Raw genomic sequence first — 16,782 nt, 5'->3', positions numbered from 1 at the left:
TATTATATCCCATTCTGACCTGAGATCAGATTCATACGAGGTTTCCACTGGACACACACACACTGGTCTGATTAACCCATTCTGACCTGAGATCAGATTCTAAAAAAATGTCAGTCGTTCTTTCGATTTTTTCAAAAAATAGCAGACCTACAAGCTCGTAGCGCGCCACTCGGTGGCGCGCTACGACCTTGTAGATCTGCTATTTTTCCAATAGCTATAAAGCACGACATGATGCCAACACCGAAATGGGTTCCCGTCAGAATGGGTTATATGTGGAGGAGCTATACACAGGGCTTCATTCAAGAGGTGTTATTTATATGATCAGTAAATGCTGGAATACAAAAAGTCCATAAATGTCGTATCAAGTCATTATACAAAGATATACACAATATTATTGTTACATGTCTGATGGCAGAAACCACCCTAACTCCCTTTTTTGGGGTTTTTGATTATTATTTAAAAAGAAAAAGAGAAAACATGAATCAATGCTATATGTTTGTGTAGTTGGTTAAGAGAATATATTGAACCCAATAGAAAGGATTAACATGTGCTTCACTAAAACCTCTCAACTCCACTTGAGCTGCGTGATTATTTTCCTGAAAGATTCACATTTTGTTGGAGTTAGGTGGTTTCTTCATGCAGACAGCAGAGATACTGTGTGTGTTCGCTTGTTGGCTTTATTAACCAGGTGTATAAATTACCTATAGTGTCCGTATTCTCGGAATGTCAATAATTGGTGAACGTTGTGCAAAAACAGGCGAACATTATGTTGTGCTTATATGAGCTTGTAGTTCGCTAAGAGATAAGGCAGAAAGTCAACGGTTTAAGTTGTTCTCCACAAATAAATGGAGTTCTGTAAATGAAATATAGCCTGCACCATTTAAATCTGAGTCAGAATGTAATGTTCTGTTCTTTAATTGACTATATAGAAGTGTCTATTTGTGTACGTCTCTGAATGTTTTGATGAATTGAAACAAGTGTAATGCTTAATTGGGTAGTCCTCACACTCACAGTTAACAGTCTTTGTATTGAGTTTGTGCTTGAAATGTTACTGTAGTTCTGCAAACTGTTAATACATATATCAATCAATCATAAGTAAGTAAATTAAGTCTTAAAAACAAATCTAAAATATTCTCCTGATTTCTGAGCATGCAAGCTTAAGCTTGGCTCTCTCTCTCTCTCTCTCTCTCTCTCTCTCACGTCCATGCCCTGCAGCTTCGATGCTTTCACGGTCTGCATATTGTAGGCTTATGTAAATATGGCTGGATGTAGTCGGATGCGTTTACATAGTGAGCTCCTGCCTTTTGGTCTGACTTGCAAATAACCTTAAAGGTGGGGGTGGCTGGTCCCTGGTTTTTGGTCAACATGTTGGGTTTCATTTGTGGGTCATTTAGAACACGTACTGTTTACAATTTACAATTTAGGCATTTAGCAGACGCTCTTGATCCAGAGCAACTTACATTAAGCAAAAACAAAAGCATGGCACACTGTACATCACATATAAAAAGTAGTTGTCATGAATCATGTATAAACTAAGAAAGTAACAGTGGAGTATCTATGTCAACTATACATACTATACTATATTATATATTATACAATATACATGTGTACTATAAAGTGCTATGACTTTCCCAAACAGCGGGTCGGGACCCATTCGTGGGTCACGGACACATTTTTATTATGGGTCCTTCATTTTTCGGTTTCCTACATTTTTAGTTTTTTAATTATTATAATTTCAAAACATTTTCAAAAATCATACCCAAAAATGAATGAATATAGGCTATACTATAGCCGCTATAGTATAGCTTGCATGCTGAGAAATTAGGAGAATATTTTAGATTTGTTTTTAAGACTTAATTTACTCATGATTCTTACATTCTGACTCACCCTAACCCTAACCCAAAAATAATTATCAGTAAAGTAATGTATATTAAAAGAAGAAATTCCATAATTATATTATAAAACACATGTTTAAGAAGTATAGAATAGTGAAAATAGCCAAGCTTGTCCCGGGAGGAATGTCTCATTTATTTTTTTTGGGTCACAGGCGAAAAGGTTTGGGAACCAGTGATTCAGCGGATCCCATAACAAATGACTTCTCTTAGCGCCGGGCCACTTCATCTTCATATAACTTGGCCTCACTAATGCTCATCATACATCAAGCTAATGGAAACTATAGCCATTCCCTTCCCGGGAACTGTTAGTACATGAGAATGAGAAGCCACTGTTCTTTCATGAAGTACTGAGTACTGAGTACTTTTACTTGTAAAGGAGTATTTCATACGTTGCAGTATTTTTTACTTTTACTTAAGTAAAGAATGTGAGTACTTTTTTTTCCCCACAATGGAGATAAGTGTGAAGTGCTTATTCTTTAACAGTTTCAACAGTTAAAGGACCACTTCGCCACTTTTCAACCTGTCTTCATATAATAGGTCCTCACTAATAATCATGGTAAAATGGCACGATTCGTATCTACTCAGTCTGTGTCTCATTGCGAACGCAGTGATTGCGAACGCAGTGAGCACTTACTATGAGACCTAGCAGATCATGTCTGTCTGTGTGTCTGTCTGTCTGTGTGTGTGTGTGTGTGTGTGTGTGTGTGTGTGTGTGTGTGTGTCTGTCTGTCCCGCTATACGTCCAAATATGGAGTGTGTTGCATCAGCAATCACTCAGCTCCATATATGGGCACAAAAGGGGCCAGGTCCACATATACAGTAACAGCGGGACAGACACACAGACAGACAGACAGACAGACAGACATGATCTGCAGGGTCTCAGCTGCGTTCGCTTCCCGCGTTTGCCCGTCTTACTGGTAGGTGGGCTGTGGGCAGTTTAGAAACTGTCTTCCAGTGACATCATCATTAGGCAGATTATTTTTTAAACAAGATTTTTTTTACAAAAATGTTTAGATTTATTATTATCGTGAGAACGATGGCTTCCATTTTCGCATTGCAAACTTTTCAGGACTAGAAAGCCTGCCGTTTCTATTAGCTTGACACCGACAGTTTGACACCGATGATGTCACTGGAAGACGGTTTCTGAACTGCCCACCACAGCCCTCCTGTGAGACACAGACTGAGTAGGAAAAGAAAAAATGCGCCATTTTTTCATGATTATTAGTGAGGTCCTATTACTGTATATGAAGATAGGTTGAAAAGTGGTGAAGTGGTCCTTTAAAGGGACACTTCACCCTTTTTGCAAAAAAAGATATGTTAATGACGTTTAGAAGCTTTAGATCACTTTCCTGTGGGTCTTTATGTGTGTAATAATATGTGGTTTTAGATATTTTAGATTGTAGCAGTGAGCCTGTTGTCTCTGATGTCATGGACACTGGGCTCACTTCCTTCCTGGACTACATGTTGTCTCAGTAAGACAGCTCTCCCCCCTATCCACAAGGAGGAGCAGTGCACCAAAGAATTATGGGAATTGTAGTCCAGGAAGGTAGTGAGACCAGTGTCCATGACATCAGAGACAACAGGCTCACTGCTACAATCTAAAATATCTAAAACCACATATTACACACATAAAGACCCCCAGGAAAGTGATCTAAAGCTTCTAAACGTCATTAACATATATTTTTTTGCAAAAAGGGTGAAGTGTCCCTTTAAGACGCTATTTTAGGCTGGACTCCTCGGGGCACACACACACACACACACACACACACACCCACACACACACACACACACACACACACACACGCACACACACACATTACCAAGCAACGGTACCGGCCCAGGGAATGCCAACCGGGCTGAATCGAGTGCCCAGAAATAGCTACGGCGGGTTATACTGTACAACATGCTGCCGGAACCACTGACCCACATTTGATTTGACACTTATCAGGAAAGAGAAAGGAGATTCCCCTCAGCGGCTGTCTGCCTGGCAAACAGACCGTATAATCAATAATACAACACAGGAACAAACTATAATAATAATAATAATAATAATAATAATTCTGACCTATTTGACTCAGCAGGGAGTGGACTTGAGCACAGGGGAGGAGCGGTTAGGTGGTTAAAGGAGAATTCCATGCTAGAAGGCTTTCTTACCTTTCTTTGTAGTCGTTACGTCCCCACCAAAGAGGTCCAGGTGTTATTTTGTGCAAAAGCTCCTTATTGGCCCTCAATGAATTGCATTGAATTGAATGGCTATGGGGTGTTGTGCTAATTCGCTTATTTCCATCAAAATAAGTTGTAAAGTGTGCCGCTTGGGTTATTATTTACAGTATGAAGAGAGGATATATACAAAACAATTATAATTTTGAGCGATGGAAATAAGCGAATTAGCACAACACCCCATAGCCCCCATTCAATTCCCATTCAATTCAATGCAATTCATTGAGGGCTTATGGTAGGGGAAACAGCCAATAAGGAGCTTTTGCACAAAATAACAACTGGACCTCTTTGGTGGGGTCGTAACAACTACAAAGAAAGGTAAGAAAGCCTATTTGAATCGAATTCTCCTTTAAGTGTCTTGCTTGCCGAGGGACACTATGACACATTACTGGGGCCAATCGAACGTTGAATGGAATCATTCTGTTTTGCTATATGGCCACCCTAAGAACTAACTGAGACGTTAATAGACCTGTTGGCATAAAGAACACCTTATGGTTATTTAATATCAGAGATTAAAAAGATGTACTGTAATACCACCGCATGGGGCTGGGGCTCCCAAGTGTTTTCAGCTCAATACCAGAGTTACAAAAATACATTTAGGAATGAATCCACACTGCACGTGACATGGGCAACATAGAGCCAGAACTGGACCATGGACTATATCCCAATCCGGATCACAGCACACCAGACTGACATATATAGCTACAGCAGGGGGCTGCAACCTTTTTGAAACAAAGTGCCATGTTTTTAGTTTCTGGATAGTCAGTGTGTCACTTTAATGACCACAATTCCAACATGTTTTTATTGGCCATGAATATAACCTTCTCTGCCATACGTTGTGACCATAGGCTTTACTTTATGCTTCTCTGTCTTACGTTGTGACCATAGGCTTTACTTTATGCTTCTCTGCCTTACGTTGTGACCAGGCTTTACTTTATGCTTCTCTGCCTTACGTTGTGACCAGGCTTTACTTTATGCTTCTCTGCCTTACGTTGTGACCAGGCTTTCATTTATGCTTCTCTGCCTTACGTTGTGACCAGGCTTTACTTTATGCTTCTCTGTCTTACGTTGTGACCAGGCTTTACTTTATGCTCCTCTGCCTTACGTTGTGACCAGGCTTTACTTTATGCTTCTCTGCCTTACGTTGTGACCAGGCTTTACTTTATGCTTCTCTGCCTTACGTTGTGACCAGGCTTTACTTTATGCTTCTCTGTCTTACGTTGTGACCAGGCTTTACTTTATGCTCCTCTGCCTTACGTTGTGACCAGGCCATACTTTATGCTTCTCTGCCTTACGTTGTGACCAGGCTTTACTTTATGCTTCTCTGTCTTACGTTGTGACCAGGCTTTACTTTATGCTTCTCTGCCTTAACGTTGTGACCAGGCTTTACTTTATGCTTCTCTGCCTTACGTTGTGACCAGGCTTTACTTTATGCTCCTCTGCCTTACGTTGTGACCAGGCTTTACTTTATGCTTCTCTGCCTTACGTTGTGACCAGGCTTTACTTTATGCTTCTCTGCCTTATGTTGTGACCAGGCTTTACTTTATGCTTCTCTGTCTTACGTTGTGACCAGGCTTTACTTTATGCTTCTCTGCCTTACCGTTGTGACCAGGCTTTACTTTATGCTTCTCTGCCTTACGTTGTGACCAGGCTTTACTTTATGCTTCTCTGTCTTACGTTGTGACCAGGCTTTACTTTATGCTTCTCTGCCTTACGTTGTGACCAGGCTTTACTTTATGCTTCTCTGTCTTACGTTGTGACCAGGCTTTACTTTATGCTTCTCTGCCTTACGTTGTGACCAGGCTTTACTTTATGCTTCTCTGTCTTACGTTGTGACCAGGCTTTACTTTATGCTTCTCTGCCTTACGTTGTGACCAGGCTTTTCTTTATGCTTCTCTGTCTTACGTTGTGACCAGGCTTTACTTTATGCTTCTCTGCCTTACGTTGTGACCAGGCTTTACTTTATGCTTCTCTGCCTTAACGTTGTGACCAGGCTTTACTTTATGCTTCTCTGCCTTAACGTTGTGACCAGGCTTTACTTTATGCTTCTCTGCCTTACGTTGTGACCAGGCTTTACTTTATGCTTCTCTGCCTTAACGTTGTGACCAGGCTTTACTTTATGCTTCTCTGCCTTAACGTTGTGACCAGGCTTTACTTTATGCTTCTCTGCCTTAACGTTGTGACCAGGCTTTACTAAGACCCAACAAGGGGTCACGGCCTGTTTGCACTGCATAGTGCATACAGTAGTGCATATACAGTAGTGCATATAGTAGTGTAGACCGCAGCACATTATGCAGAGCGACTGGAGCCATCCACTGAATGACCTCACCAATGTGACTGATGCAATTAAAACAATTAAATTCTGCTCGTGCCTTAAGTTGTGACTGCCACATATACGTCTCTAAAGGTCAGACTTAAACATTATACGGTAAACAGTAAAGGCAGTCTGGTTGAAACAGTGCATGCTGCATGTGTGCACACCGAAATCCTTATTTCTTAAAGTATATCTTGATGGCAATACTTTTGTACTTTTACTCTCAAGTACAGGATTCTGGACTTTTACTTTTTTACTTTTAAACAGAGTATTTCTACAAAACATGTGAGTATATAGCCTACTTTTTAGAGAGTGTGCATGTGAGAGGTAGGACAGAGTCACTGTTTTGCATGTAGATGGGCCTACTGTACTGTACTGTACTGTACTGTACTGTACTGTACAAGTTTAAGTCTCAAGTCTTTGATGTCGAGTCTCGAGGCAAGTCCCCGAAGTCAAGACAGACATCGGATGTGTGACTCGAGTACAAGTCGATCAGTCTCAAGTCCACACCTCTGGTTTAGACGTGCAGATTGTTTTAGCTGCTGCGGCAGAGTCCCTGTTCCTTCATTATAGGGCAAAGAATTCAAAAGAAATTATCAAATGTATGAAAAACAAAGTCCAAAATAATACATTCAAGTCAAACAGAAAATTTAATTTCAGGTCAGGAAACAGATTATATAATTCCATCAGGAGTGCAGGGGCCTCATACAAACAAGTGAAAAAGATTATTTTTTTTAAAGAAAGAAGGCGAAACAAAACACTATAAATTATGATACATTTGGTTTCTCTCCTGGTTATTATGGGTTAGGGTTATTATAACATTGTGCTATTTAGGCCTATCCTTTATCTTCCTGCATGAGTTCTGGTAGTATATCTGAGTTCTGGTTCTGGTAGTATCCCATGAGTTCTGGTAGTATCCCATGAGTTCTGGTAGTATCCCATGAGTTCTGGTAGTATCCCTGAGTTCTGGTTCTGGTAGTATCCCATGAGTTCTGGTAGTATCCCATGAGTTCTGGTTCTGGTAGTATCCCATGAGTTCTGGTTCTGGTAGTATCCCTGAGTTCTGGTTCTGGTAGTATCCCATGAGTTCTGGTATCCCAAACTGAAAATATATGTTCTGATTAATTTAAAGCTAGCTGGAGAGAAGAACACCCACAATTGATCAGAATATCAGAAGGACATTGATTTATTGATTGATTGATTGATTAACAGTTTGCAGAATTACAGTAACATTTCAAGCACAAACTCAATACAGAGACTTTTAACTGTGAGTGGACGACCCAATTAAGCGTTACACTTGTTTACAACAGGGTCCACCCGCATGTTCATGTTCAATTCATCAAAACATTTAGAGACGTACAAATAAGACACTTCCATATAATAGTCAAAGAACAGAACAGGAATTCATCATTAAAAGGAAGCAAAATGGAAAAGAAACATATACAGTGAGGGGAAATGGGGGGGGGGGGGGGCTTTCCCTTTTTTTTAATATAATAAATATACCGGTAGGCCTACATCAATTTGGCTGGGGCTGGGCTGGGTCCTTATTATCTTGATTCTCGACATGACAAGGTTTGACAACCACTCACTGACACTGTAGTGTACTGTACTCTGCTTCCACTGTACACCAAGCTCGATCAGACTGGAGAGAGAGAGAGAGAGAGAGAGAGAGAGAGAGAGAGAGAGAGAGAGAGAGAGAGAGAGAGAGAGAGAGAGAGAGAGAGGGCTGAAACACGTGGTAGATGGTGGGAGGAGTGAGGCAAGAGAGAGGGGATGTGACGCTGTATGACTGTATGACTGCCACTACATAACACACACCAACAACCAACACACACACACACAGCAAGCAAGCTCAACCCGTTTGCTTTCATAGCTATATAGTCGCCGGGCCGGGGGTATACCATTAATTATTTACTGTAGTGTGTGGATATAGCGACTATATAGACGCGCCGCTGGACATCTGCTTTGTTCTTCAAGGTAATACGAAAAAGAGACATTTTGTGCACAAGTTGTTGAGTTCTTCTTTCTGCTTTTTCGAAACGTGGACAACGTGTCATCATCATCACCATCATCACCATCAGCCCTTTAGAGAGTAGAATAGCTTTGATCCAGTCCCCAAAAAAAAGAAACGAACTAGCCACTAATACTGGGTAGTCAGACGTGCGCACGCACGCGGTTATGTGAACCCACAACGAAACGGTGATTACTTCATAACGGACGCCGTTTCCATGCGTGTGTGTTTTTTTAATAACGCGGTGCTTCATGCGGTGTGATGCGATCGGCGTCGCGCTGCAGTTTTTTTCTCTCGCGGTCCCATAAGGAAATAGCTGATCGCTGCTGCTACATGTGTGCTAACCGAACGTAGCACACATGTGTGTGTGTTCGTGTGTGCGTGTGTGTGTGTGTGTGACGGTGTGTGCAAAGTGTACGTGGAGCAGTGTCGCGCACCCACCCCCCCCCCCCCCCCAAAAAAAAGAAATTGATAAATAAATAGCAGATCGGATATTTGTGAGCTTCTACATCTGCTAGTTTTATGGTGCATATTATTAAGGCATGCTTTCAGACGGCAACACAACACAGTACACCACTTCTCTTTCGGTTAAACATTGTTACATTGGTTTATCTTATAGCTACACTACACCCCAATCTGACAGCATTATTGTTTTGTATCACATTAATGTGTAGCCTATATGATGATTGTGGTTGATGATCTTGGATGGTCTCAAATGGAGACAACGTTCGGACGGTCGGTGTCATCATCATTCAGTGATATAACAGACCTGATGCCTGATGGCTGAGGATGGGAGGGGTTCTTATCTTTATATGGCCCATTACTAAATCAGTATCAAATCTTATAGACGCACACTGCACAACGCAGATTCATTTGACTCGGGAGTGTCACGTTCCACCCATCATATATGTGTTAACATATATATATATAACATATAACTGCTGTCATCTGACATGTTAAACCCGCTCAACCCGGAACCGTCTCATATTGAAATTTTGAAAGCCACACATGCGTCTTTAAAAGGTCAGACTTAAACATTACAGTAAACAAACGGTAAAGGCAGTGTGGTTGGAAACAAACAGTGCTGCATGTGTGTGTGTGTGTGTGTGTGTGTGTGTGTGTGTGTGTGTGTGTGTGTGCACACCGCGCACTGCATCCATGCTTTGCTGCTGTTGACACACTGACTGACTGCTGCGGTTACATATGTGGGTTATTTTAGGGCCTAAAAATACACCAACTTGGCAGAGATGAGATGTGTTGTAACTTGCTGCAAGTAACCTCATAACTGTTTCTGTATTATTAGTATTATTATTTCATGTAGACCTCAAAGGCAGCCTTGTTGTGTGTGTGTGTGTTATCTTATGCAACTTAATGTATAGCCTACACAGCAGTATGTTGTTCACCTATATATATATAATGTAGGTCACCAGGCCAATAGTTGAGATAAGCGGAGCTAAATATGTCATTATTTATTAGGTGTGTCTGCGACGTGTACGTCCAACTCGTCTCATTCTGTTCATACGTAACCTTACAGTAGCCTATGCAATGTTGTAAGGTTACATGGCTGTGTGTGTGTGTGTGTGTGTGTGTGCGTATATATAACCTATTTACAACATGGCCTTTGTATTATGTAACCCAACATATAGTCTATAGCCTTTGTAACCTTACAACATATAGTCCATAGCCTATGTAACCTTACAACGTATTGTATATATAGCGGCTATGTCACCTTACAACAAATACCAAAACGATCTCCTCCAAAACATGACAATCCGGTGACCTCTGAGCAGTCTCTACCTGGTGTTCCTAAACGTAAACTATGCCTAAACTTAACCTAACCTTGTTCCTAACCGCTCAGTAAAACAAACTATGCCTAAACCTAACCTCAGTAAACTATGCCTAAACCTAACCTAACCTTATTCCTAACCGCTCAGTAAAACAAACTATGCCTAAACCTAACCTCAGTAAACTATGCCTAAACCTAACCTAACCTTATTCCTAACCGCTCAGTAAAACAAACTATGCCTAAACCTAACCTCAGTAAACTATGCCTAAACTTAACCTAACCTTATTCCTAACCGCACAGTAAAACAAACTATGCCTAAACCTAACCTCAGTAAACTATGCCTAAACCTAACCTTTTCCTAAACCTAACCTCTGTGAAACTATATGCCTAAACCTAACCTTGTTCCTATACGTAACCTCAGTAAAACTATATATCCCTGAACCTAACCTTGTTCCTAAATAAATGTAACCTCAATGAAACTAAGCCTAACCCTAAATGTATTTTTTATCGGTTGACGATCGACGTGTCTTGGGGTGAGCCTTCCGGTTACCCCTTACATTACAACATATAGCCTGTCACCGACTCACCGGCAAATGTGAAGGTCCCCCATAACACAGTGTGTACATTAAAGGTTCCATTTGTACACTCTGAGAGAGTTAGACTTGTAAAGCGTTATTCATACTTAGTAATATTTTCGGTGGTGAGGAGGACCGGTGACCACCGAACTACAACATGACGTCACTGAGGTGACCACCGAACTACAACATGACGTCACTGAGGTGACCACCGAACTACAACATGACGTCACTGAGGTGACCACCGAACTACAACATGACGTCACTGAGGTGACCACCGAACTACAACATGACGTCACTGAGGTGACCACCGAACTACAACATGACGTCACTGAGCCGCGGTGAAGAGTAAACCACCGCCACCGCCCCAGCCCTTCTCTCTGTTTTTACTCACCTCACCGCCGGAGCGGTGGTCAGCTCACCGCCGGAGCGGTGGTCAGCTCACCACCGGAGCGCGGAGCGGTGGTGGTCACCTCACCACCGGAAATCCAGACTATGAATATAGGCCTTTAAGAGTCTCATTTGGACCCCGCTGTGAGAGCCACTGGCCTATGTGCTCGTAGCTGTATAATATATTATGATCGGTGTGTCACTGTCGCCCATATTTGAGTCGACCTCCAGCCATACTAGTGTCGGCAGAAAGGTGTTTGTGTTGCCAGGTCTGACTACCTCCAGTCCAGCCATACTAGTGTCAGCAGCACACATGCCGTGTTTGTGTTGCCAGGTCTGACTACCTCCAGTCCAGCCATACTAGTGTCCGCAGCACACATGCCGTGTTTGTGTTGCCAGGTCTGACTACCTCCAGTCCAGCCATACTAGTGTCCGCAGCACACATGCCGTGTTTGTGTTGCCAGGTCTGACTTGCATGGTTTGATTCTTTACGCTTTTTGTTTCCTGTAAGACAGACCGTGGCTCCCCAACGTTTTTTCTGGATCAGGGCCCACTTGAACTTTTTCAAAAGTATTTGCGGCCCACCCATCTGACCGACTGGACACTTACTCAAATGGTCAGATAACTATAACGTGAAAACATTTATTTTTTCTTCAATGTATCAAAGAAAAACGTATGTCATTTATTTTTTACCTTATTTAGTGGTTTTGCAGAGCGCTGCCTCTCTCATAGTACAGTGTCACTGTGTCTCTGCTGATGGAAAGAGAGAGAGACAGACAGAGAGAGAGAGAGAGAGAGAGAGCAGAATGCTATGTCTCTCTCTCTCTGCTGATGGAAGGAGAGAGAGAGACAGACAGAGAGAGAGAGAGAGAGAGAGAGAGAGAGAGAGCAGAATGCTATGTCTCTCTCTCTCTCTCTCTGCTGCCAGGTGCACTGACCCGGGTCTGGCTGACTGGAGGAGATGTTTCTGTTGCCATGGTTGCGTCTTTTTATTTCTGAGAAGGTCATATAAGCTCTTTGTCGGTAAACAAGGCTGTGTGTAGCTAGCTGCTCCACACTGGACCGGGCTGGCCTGTGTAGCCGGGCACCAGAATCTATGGTTTTAACTGGACCGGGCTGGCCTGTGTAGCCGGGCACCAGAATCTATGGTTTTAACTGGACCGGGCTGGCTGTGTAGCCAGGCACCAGAATCTATGGTTTTAACCACTGTCTTTCTTAACCCATTAAAGACCTGAGGCCCGAAGCTACACATAATGCCTTCTCGGTTCTCTTCACTTTCAGTATCATTTTTCAAAAAAGTTCAAAAATAGCTCGCTGTGAGCTTGTATATACATATCATATATCTGCTTGTATATACAGGTTATATCTGCTTGTATATAGTATACAAGCAGCCGATGCCCTTAAAGGAGAATTCCATACTAAAAGGCTTTCTTACCTTTCTTTGTAGTCGTTACGTCCCCACCAAAGAGGTCCAGGTGTTATTTTGTGCAAAAGCTCCTTATTGGCTGTTTCCCCTACCATAAGCCCTAAATGAATTGCATTGAATTGAATGGGAATTGAATGGGGCTATGGGGTGTTGTGCTAATTTGCTTATTTCCATCGCTTAAAATTATAATTTCTTTGTATATATCCTCTCTTCATAATGTAAACAATATCCCAAGCGGCACACTTTACTACTTCTTTCGATGGAAATAAGCGAACTAGCATAACACCCCATAGCCCCATTCAATTACCATTCAATGCAATGCAATTCATTGAGGGCTTATGGTAGGGAAAATAGCCAATAAGGAGTTTTTGCACAAAAAAAACACCTGGACCTCTTTGGTGGGGACGTAACAACTACAAAGAAGGGTAAGAAAGCCTTTTAGTATGGAATTCTCCTTTAACCGATGCCCTTAGCTGTGTTGCACTGGATCGTTCATCTTAGATCGTCGTCGCCATAATAATCAATTTTTTCCCGTTTCGTTCAATCGCCTGTATCTCCTATTCCTTGTCGTCCCAGATGGCATTTTAGGTCAAAACAGCGTTTCTTTGACGGCACAGAGCCGGCGCTGTGGCGCTCCCCAGAGCTCCGGTCTGGATTCAGATTGTCAACAAGGCGGGCCGGGCCGGGCCCAGCTCCGTGCAGTTTACAAATTTAGGTCTACTGCGAACTGACCAGAAATGGCGGCTTTTCAAAATGAGAGCTCAAATTTAAAAAAATGCTGGCGTGAATTAGCCGGTCCTAATTTTTCAATAAATGATAGCAGTAAATGAGGTGTTCATCTGTGTGCTTTCTCTCTCAACAGCATGGCAGATTATTAATCTGTGTTCCTTCTCTCTCTTCTCTCTCCCCGCAGCATGGCAGATTATTAATCTGTGTTCCTTCTCTCTCTTCTCTCTCTCTCCGCAGCATGGCAGATTATTAATCTGTGTTCCTTCTCTCTCTTCTCTCTCTCCGCAGCATGGCAGATTATTAATCTGTGTTCCTTCTCTCTCTTCTCTCTCCGCAGCATGGCAGATTATCTGATCAGTGGCGGTACCGGTTACGTCCCTGAAGACGGCCTCTCGGCCCAGCAGCTCTTCTGCGTCGGAGACGGCCTCACGTACAAGTGCGTTCATCTTCCTCTTCCTCGCTCATCGCTCAAATGTCATGCACTGCTAAACTATAGACCAGTGATTCTCAACCTTTTGGTAACCTCAAGAACCCTCGGGTTTTATACTCAATATTGGGGCCATGTTTGCGTGGGAACCCCTTTTGGTCTTAGCATTATGTTATGCTTTAGCTATTGAAAAAATATTTTTGGAAAAATCGAAGAACGACTGACATAGAAACGTAGCTTTTTTCACAAAACTGTCAGGATTGTAGAAGACGTTTTCAGAATCTGATCTCAGGTCAGAATGGGTTAAGGGTTAAGTGTATGAATGGAACCAAATTGACCCATTAGGGTGCAGTTCGGTTCCATTTGTACCCTCTCACAACAAGGGCCCATTTGGTTACTAGGTAGTAGGTATGAATAATTTAGCTTGGGATAGGACCCTGCATGGGGGGGGGGAGGAGGAGGGGGGGGGGGGGGGCTCCCTTAAAAGGTCTGCAACTCTCAGACTGTAGAGAAACGGAACCAATTTGGTTAATTGTGTACACTCAGTTATGGTTGAAATTAAAAGGTTTGAGAACCACTGATGATGTAGGAATACACATTAATAATTGTTAAAAGTGCAGCTACAGTACAAGTCAATCTGGGAACTTGGTAAAACAATAAATAATGTAAGGATATATATCTATATATATATATATATATATAACGTTCGTGCAACATCAACTTGAAGCATTTCATTTATGACTGTAAATGAAACATCGTAAATGGCATAGACTGGCATGCATAACTCACACTCGATACCAGTATTTTTAGGCACAGTATCGGCAGCTTTTTTCGGTATCGGAAACACAACTCTACTAATTTCAACGTAAAACAGGTTCTCGTGATCTCCTCGCATACCGGGGGGGGGGGGGTTTTTGGCAGCCATTTTTGATTTTAGTTTTAGTCATTAGTCTTTTGAATAGTTTTCACTTAGTTTTAGTCACCTGGAATGTCTTAGTGTTAGTCTAGTTTTAGTCGACTTAATCTACAGCTGATTTACTCGACTAAAACGTATTTTGGCGGGCCTTGATGCCGTCGTAACGACTGCTTTTACACTTGCTGAAAATAGCAGATCTAGTGGGGGATGTGTGCGAGCCGAACCGAACCGCCTTGTAACGGCAAACACATTTTGAACCAGCAGATCTGCTGACGTGGTTGTCGTCTCCGACGGTCTAACGGCTGAAGAGCTTTGCTCTAACGGAGACGGGTTGACTTACAAGTGAGTAGAAAACAACAAACAGTCGACTTCTAACCGTTTTGTCACTGTATTGTAGGCATGTGACGATACACTCAACTCACGATACCATACCATACGTATCACGGTATGAGGTTCACCATACGATTTTTTTTATATTATTATATTTTCAACACAATGATTTTCCAGACAAATGACCAATTTCTTTTTTTTAATGATTTATCTTCCCCCCCCCCCCCCCCCCCCACTCCCAAAGCTTTTTTCACATTTTTTTATTTAACTACATTGCAAAGATAATTGCCTTCCTTGATGTATTAATGAGCATCAATAACGACCATCACCTGGGCTACAGTCACAGACACATTATACAGCTCCCCTCTACAGTCACAGACACATTATACAGCTCCCCTCTACAGTCACAGACACATTATACAGCTCCCCTCTACAGTCACAGACACATTATACAGCTCCCCTCTCCAGGCCTCTACTGTCTCATTCCTCTCCAAAATCATTTGAATATGATGGAATATGATTTCTGCTGACATTTCTTATCACACACTAGCCCCCCCTAAAAAAAAATAAAATAAAAAAGTTTCATTTTTAAATAAATCGATGCATATCGTCTGGATATACTATCGATATATCGCCACATGCCTACTGTATTGTGAAAAGAAAAGAGAGACATTTTTCTCCTCAAGATGATGCTCGTATTCTGTACGTACTGTACGAGGGGGAAGCAAATGATTGTCCCCACTAAAGACCTCCCCGTTGTGAATAAGACCAAAGTATAGTTTTGGAGTTTTCATCATGCCAAATCCTTTAACCCATTCTGACCGGGCACCCATTTTGGTGTTTAGCATCATGTTATGCTTTACCTATTGAAAAATAGCAGATCTACAAGCTCATATCGCGCCACCGAGTGGCGCGATACGAGCTTGTAGGTCTGCTATTTTTGAAAAATTCGAAGAACGACTGACATTTTTAGAATCTGATCTCAGGTCAGAATGGGTTCATCAGACCAGTGTGTAGTCCAGTGGAAACCTCGTATGAATCTGATCTCAGGTCAGAATGGGTTAACCCGATGGGCTGGTGTTGGTGGTGTGATTGTACTGATTGAATGGATGGCATGTTGTGTTGAATGCTGAAACTAATCTTGGTGACAGGGGGTGGGGGGTGATATTTGCTTCCGGCAGTAATATTGTGTGTAACTGTGTTAACCCATTCTGACCTGAGATCAGATTCATACGAGGTTTCCACTAGGACACACACTGGTCTGATTAACCCATTCTGACCTGAGATCAGATTCTAAAAAATGTCAGTCGTTCTTCGATTTTTCAAAAATAGCAGACCTACAAGCTCGTAGCGCGCCACTCGGTGGCGCGATATGAGCTTGTAGATCTGCTATTTTTCAATAGCTAAAGCATAACATGATGCCAACACCAAAATGGGTGCCCGGTCAGAATGGGTTAATGACTGTTAACTAACGATCGTATAGAAGTTGCATGACCTGTTCTGTTGTGATTCCTCTGTCTTAAAGGGTAAGACCACTTTTTTTGAGGTTTGGGTTGTGTAGTTACTTTGCCATGATGCAACTCCAAATGTGGACAAGAAATAAAAAAATACTGCTCCAGTGATTAGAAATTGACAATTCAAAATATGCTCCTCATTGACTTGCATTGTAGCTCAAACAGCTCTCAAAGGCACTCTTTTAGTACGTATACAAACACAAACAAAGTTGATTCAGACAATATAGAGCATCACCAAAACTCATGCAG

General features: G+C 42.0%; 1 protein-coding gene across 3 annotated transcripts in view; it reads left to right on the top strand.

Moving 5' to 3' along the window:
- Positions 1-8,267: 8,267 nt before the first annotated feature.
- Positions 8,268-16,782, top strand: part of LOC308310696 (inosine-5'-monophosphate dehydrogenase 1b) — a 45,281-nt gene continuing 36,766 nt past the window's right edge. The window contains exons 1-3 of one of the 3 annotated variants that reach the window (XM_080757075.1): positions 8,268-8,406; positions 13,684-13,782; positions 14,954-15,031. In XM_080757075.1, coding sequence (XP_080613201.1) covers positions 13,685-13,782; positions 14,954-15,031 — 176 coding nt within the window. In that variant the 5' untranslated portion in view covers positions 8,268-8,406; position 13,684. The remainder of the gene's footprint in view (positions 8,407-13,683; positions 13,783-14,953; positions 15,032-16,782) is intronic. The other 2 variants (XM_080757076.1, XM_080757077.1) reach the window with 2 other exon arrangements.

Source organism: Protomyctophum bolini, assembly GCF_963924005.1.
Source record: "Protomyctophum bolini genome assembly, chromosome: 23".
Taxonomy (NCBI): domain Eukaryota; kingdom Metazoa; phylum Chordata; class Actinopteri; order Myctophiformes; family Myctophidae; genus Protomyctophum; species Protomyctophum bolini.
This window is presented reverse-complemented; position numbering and strand designations above follow the sequence as displayed.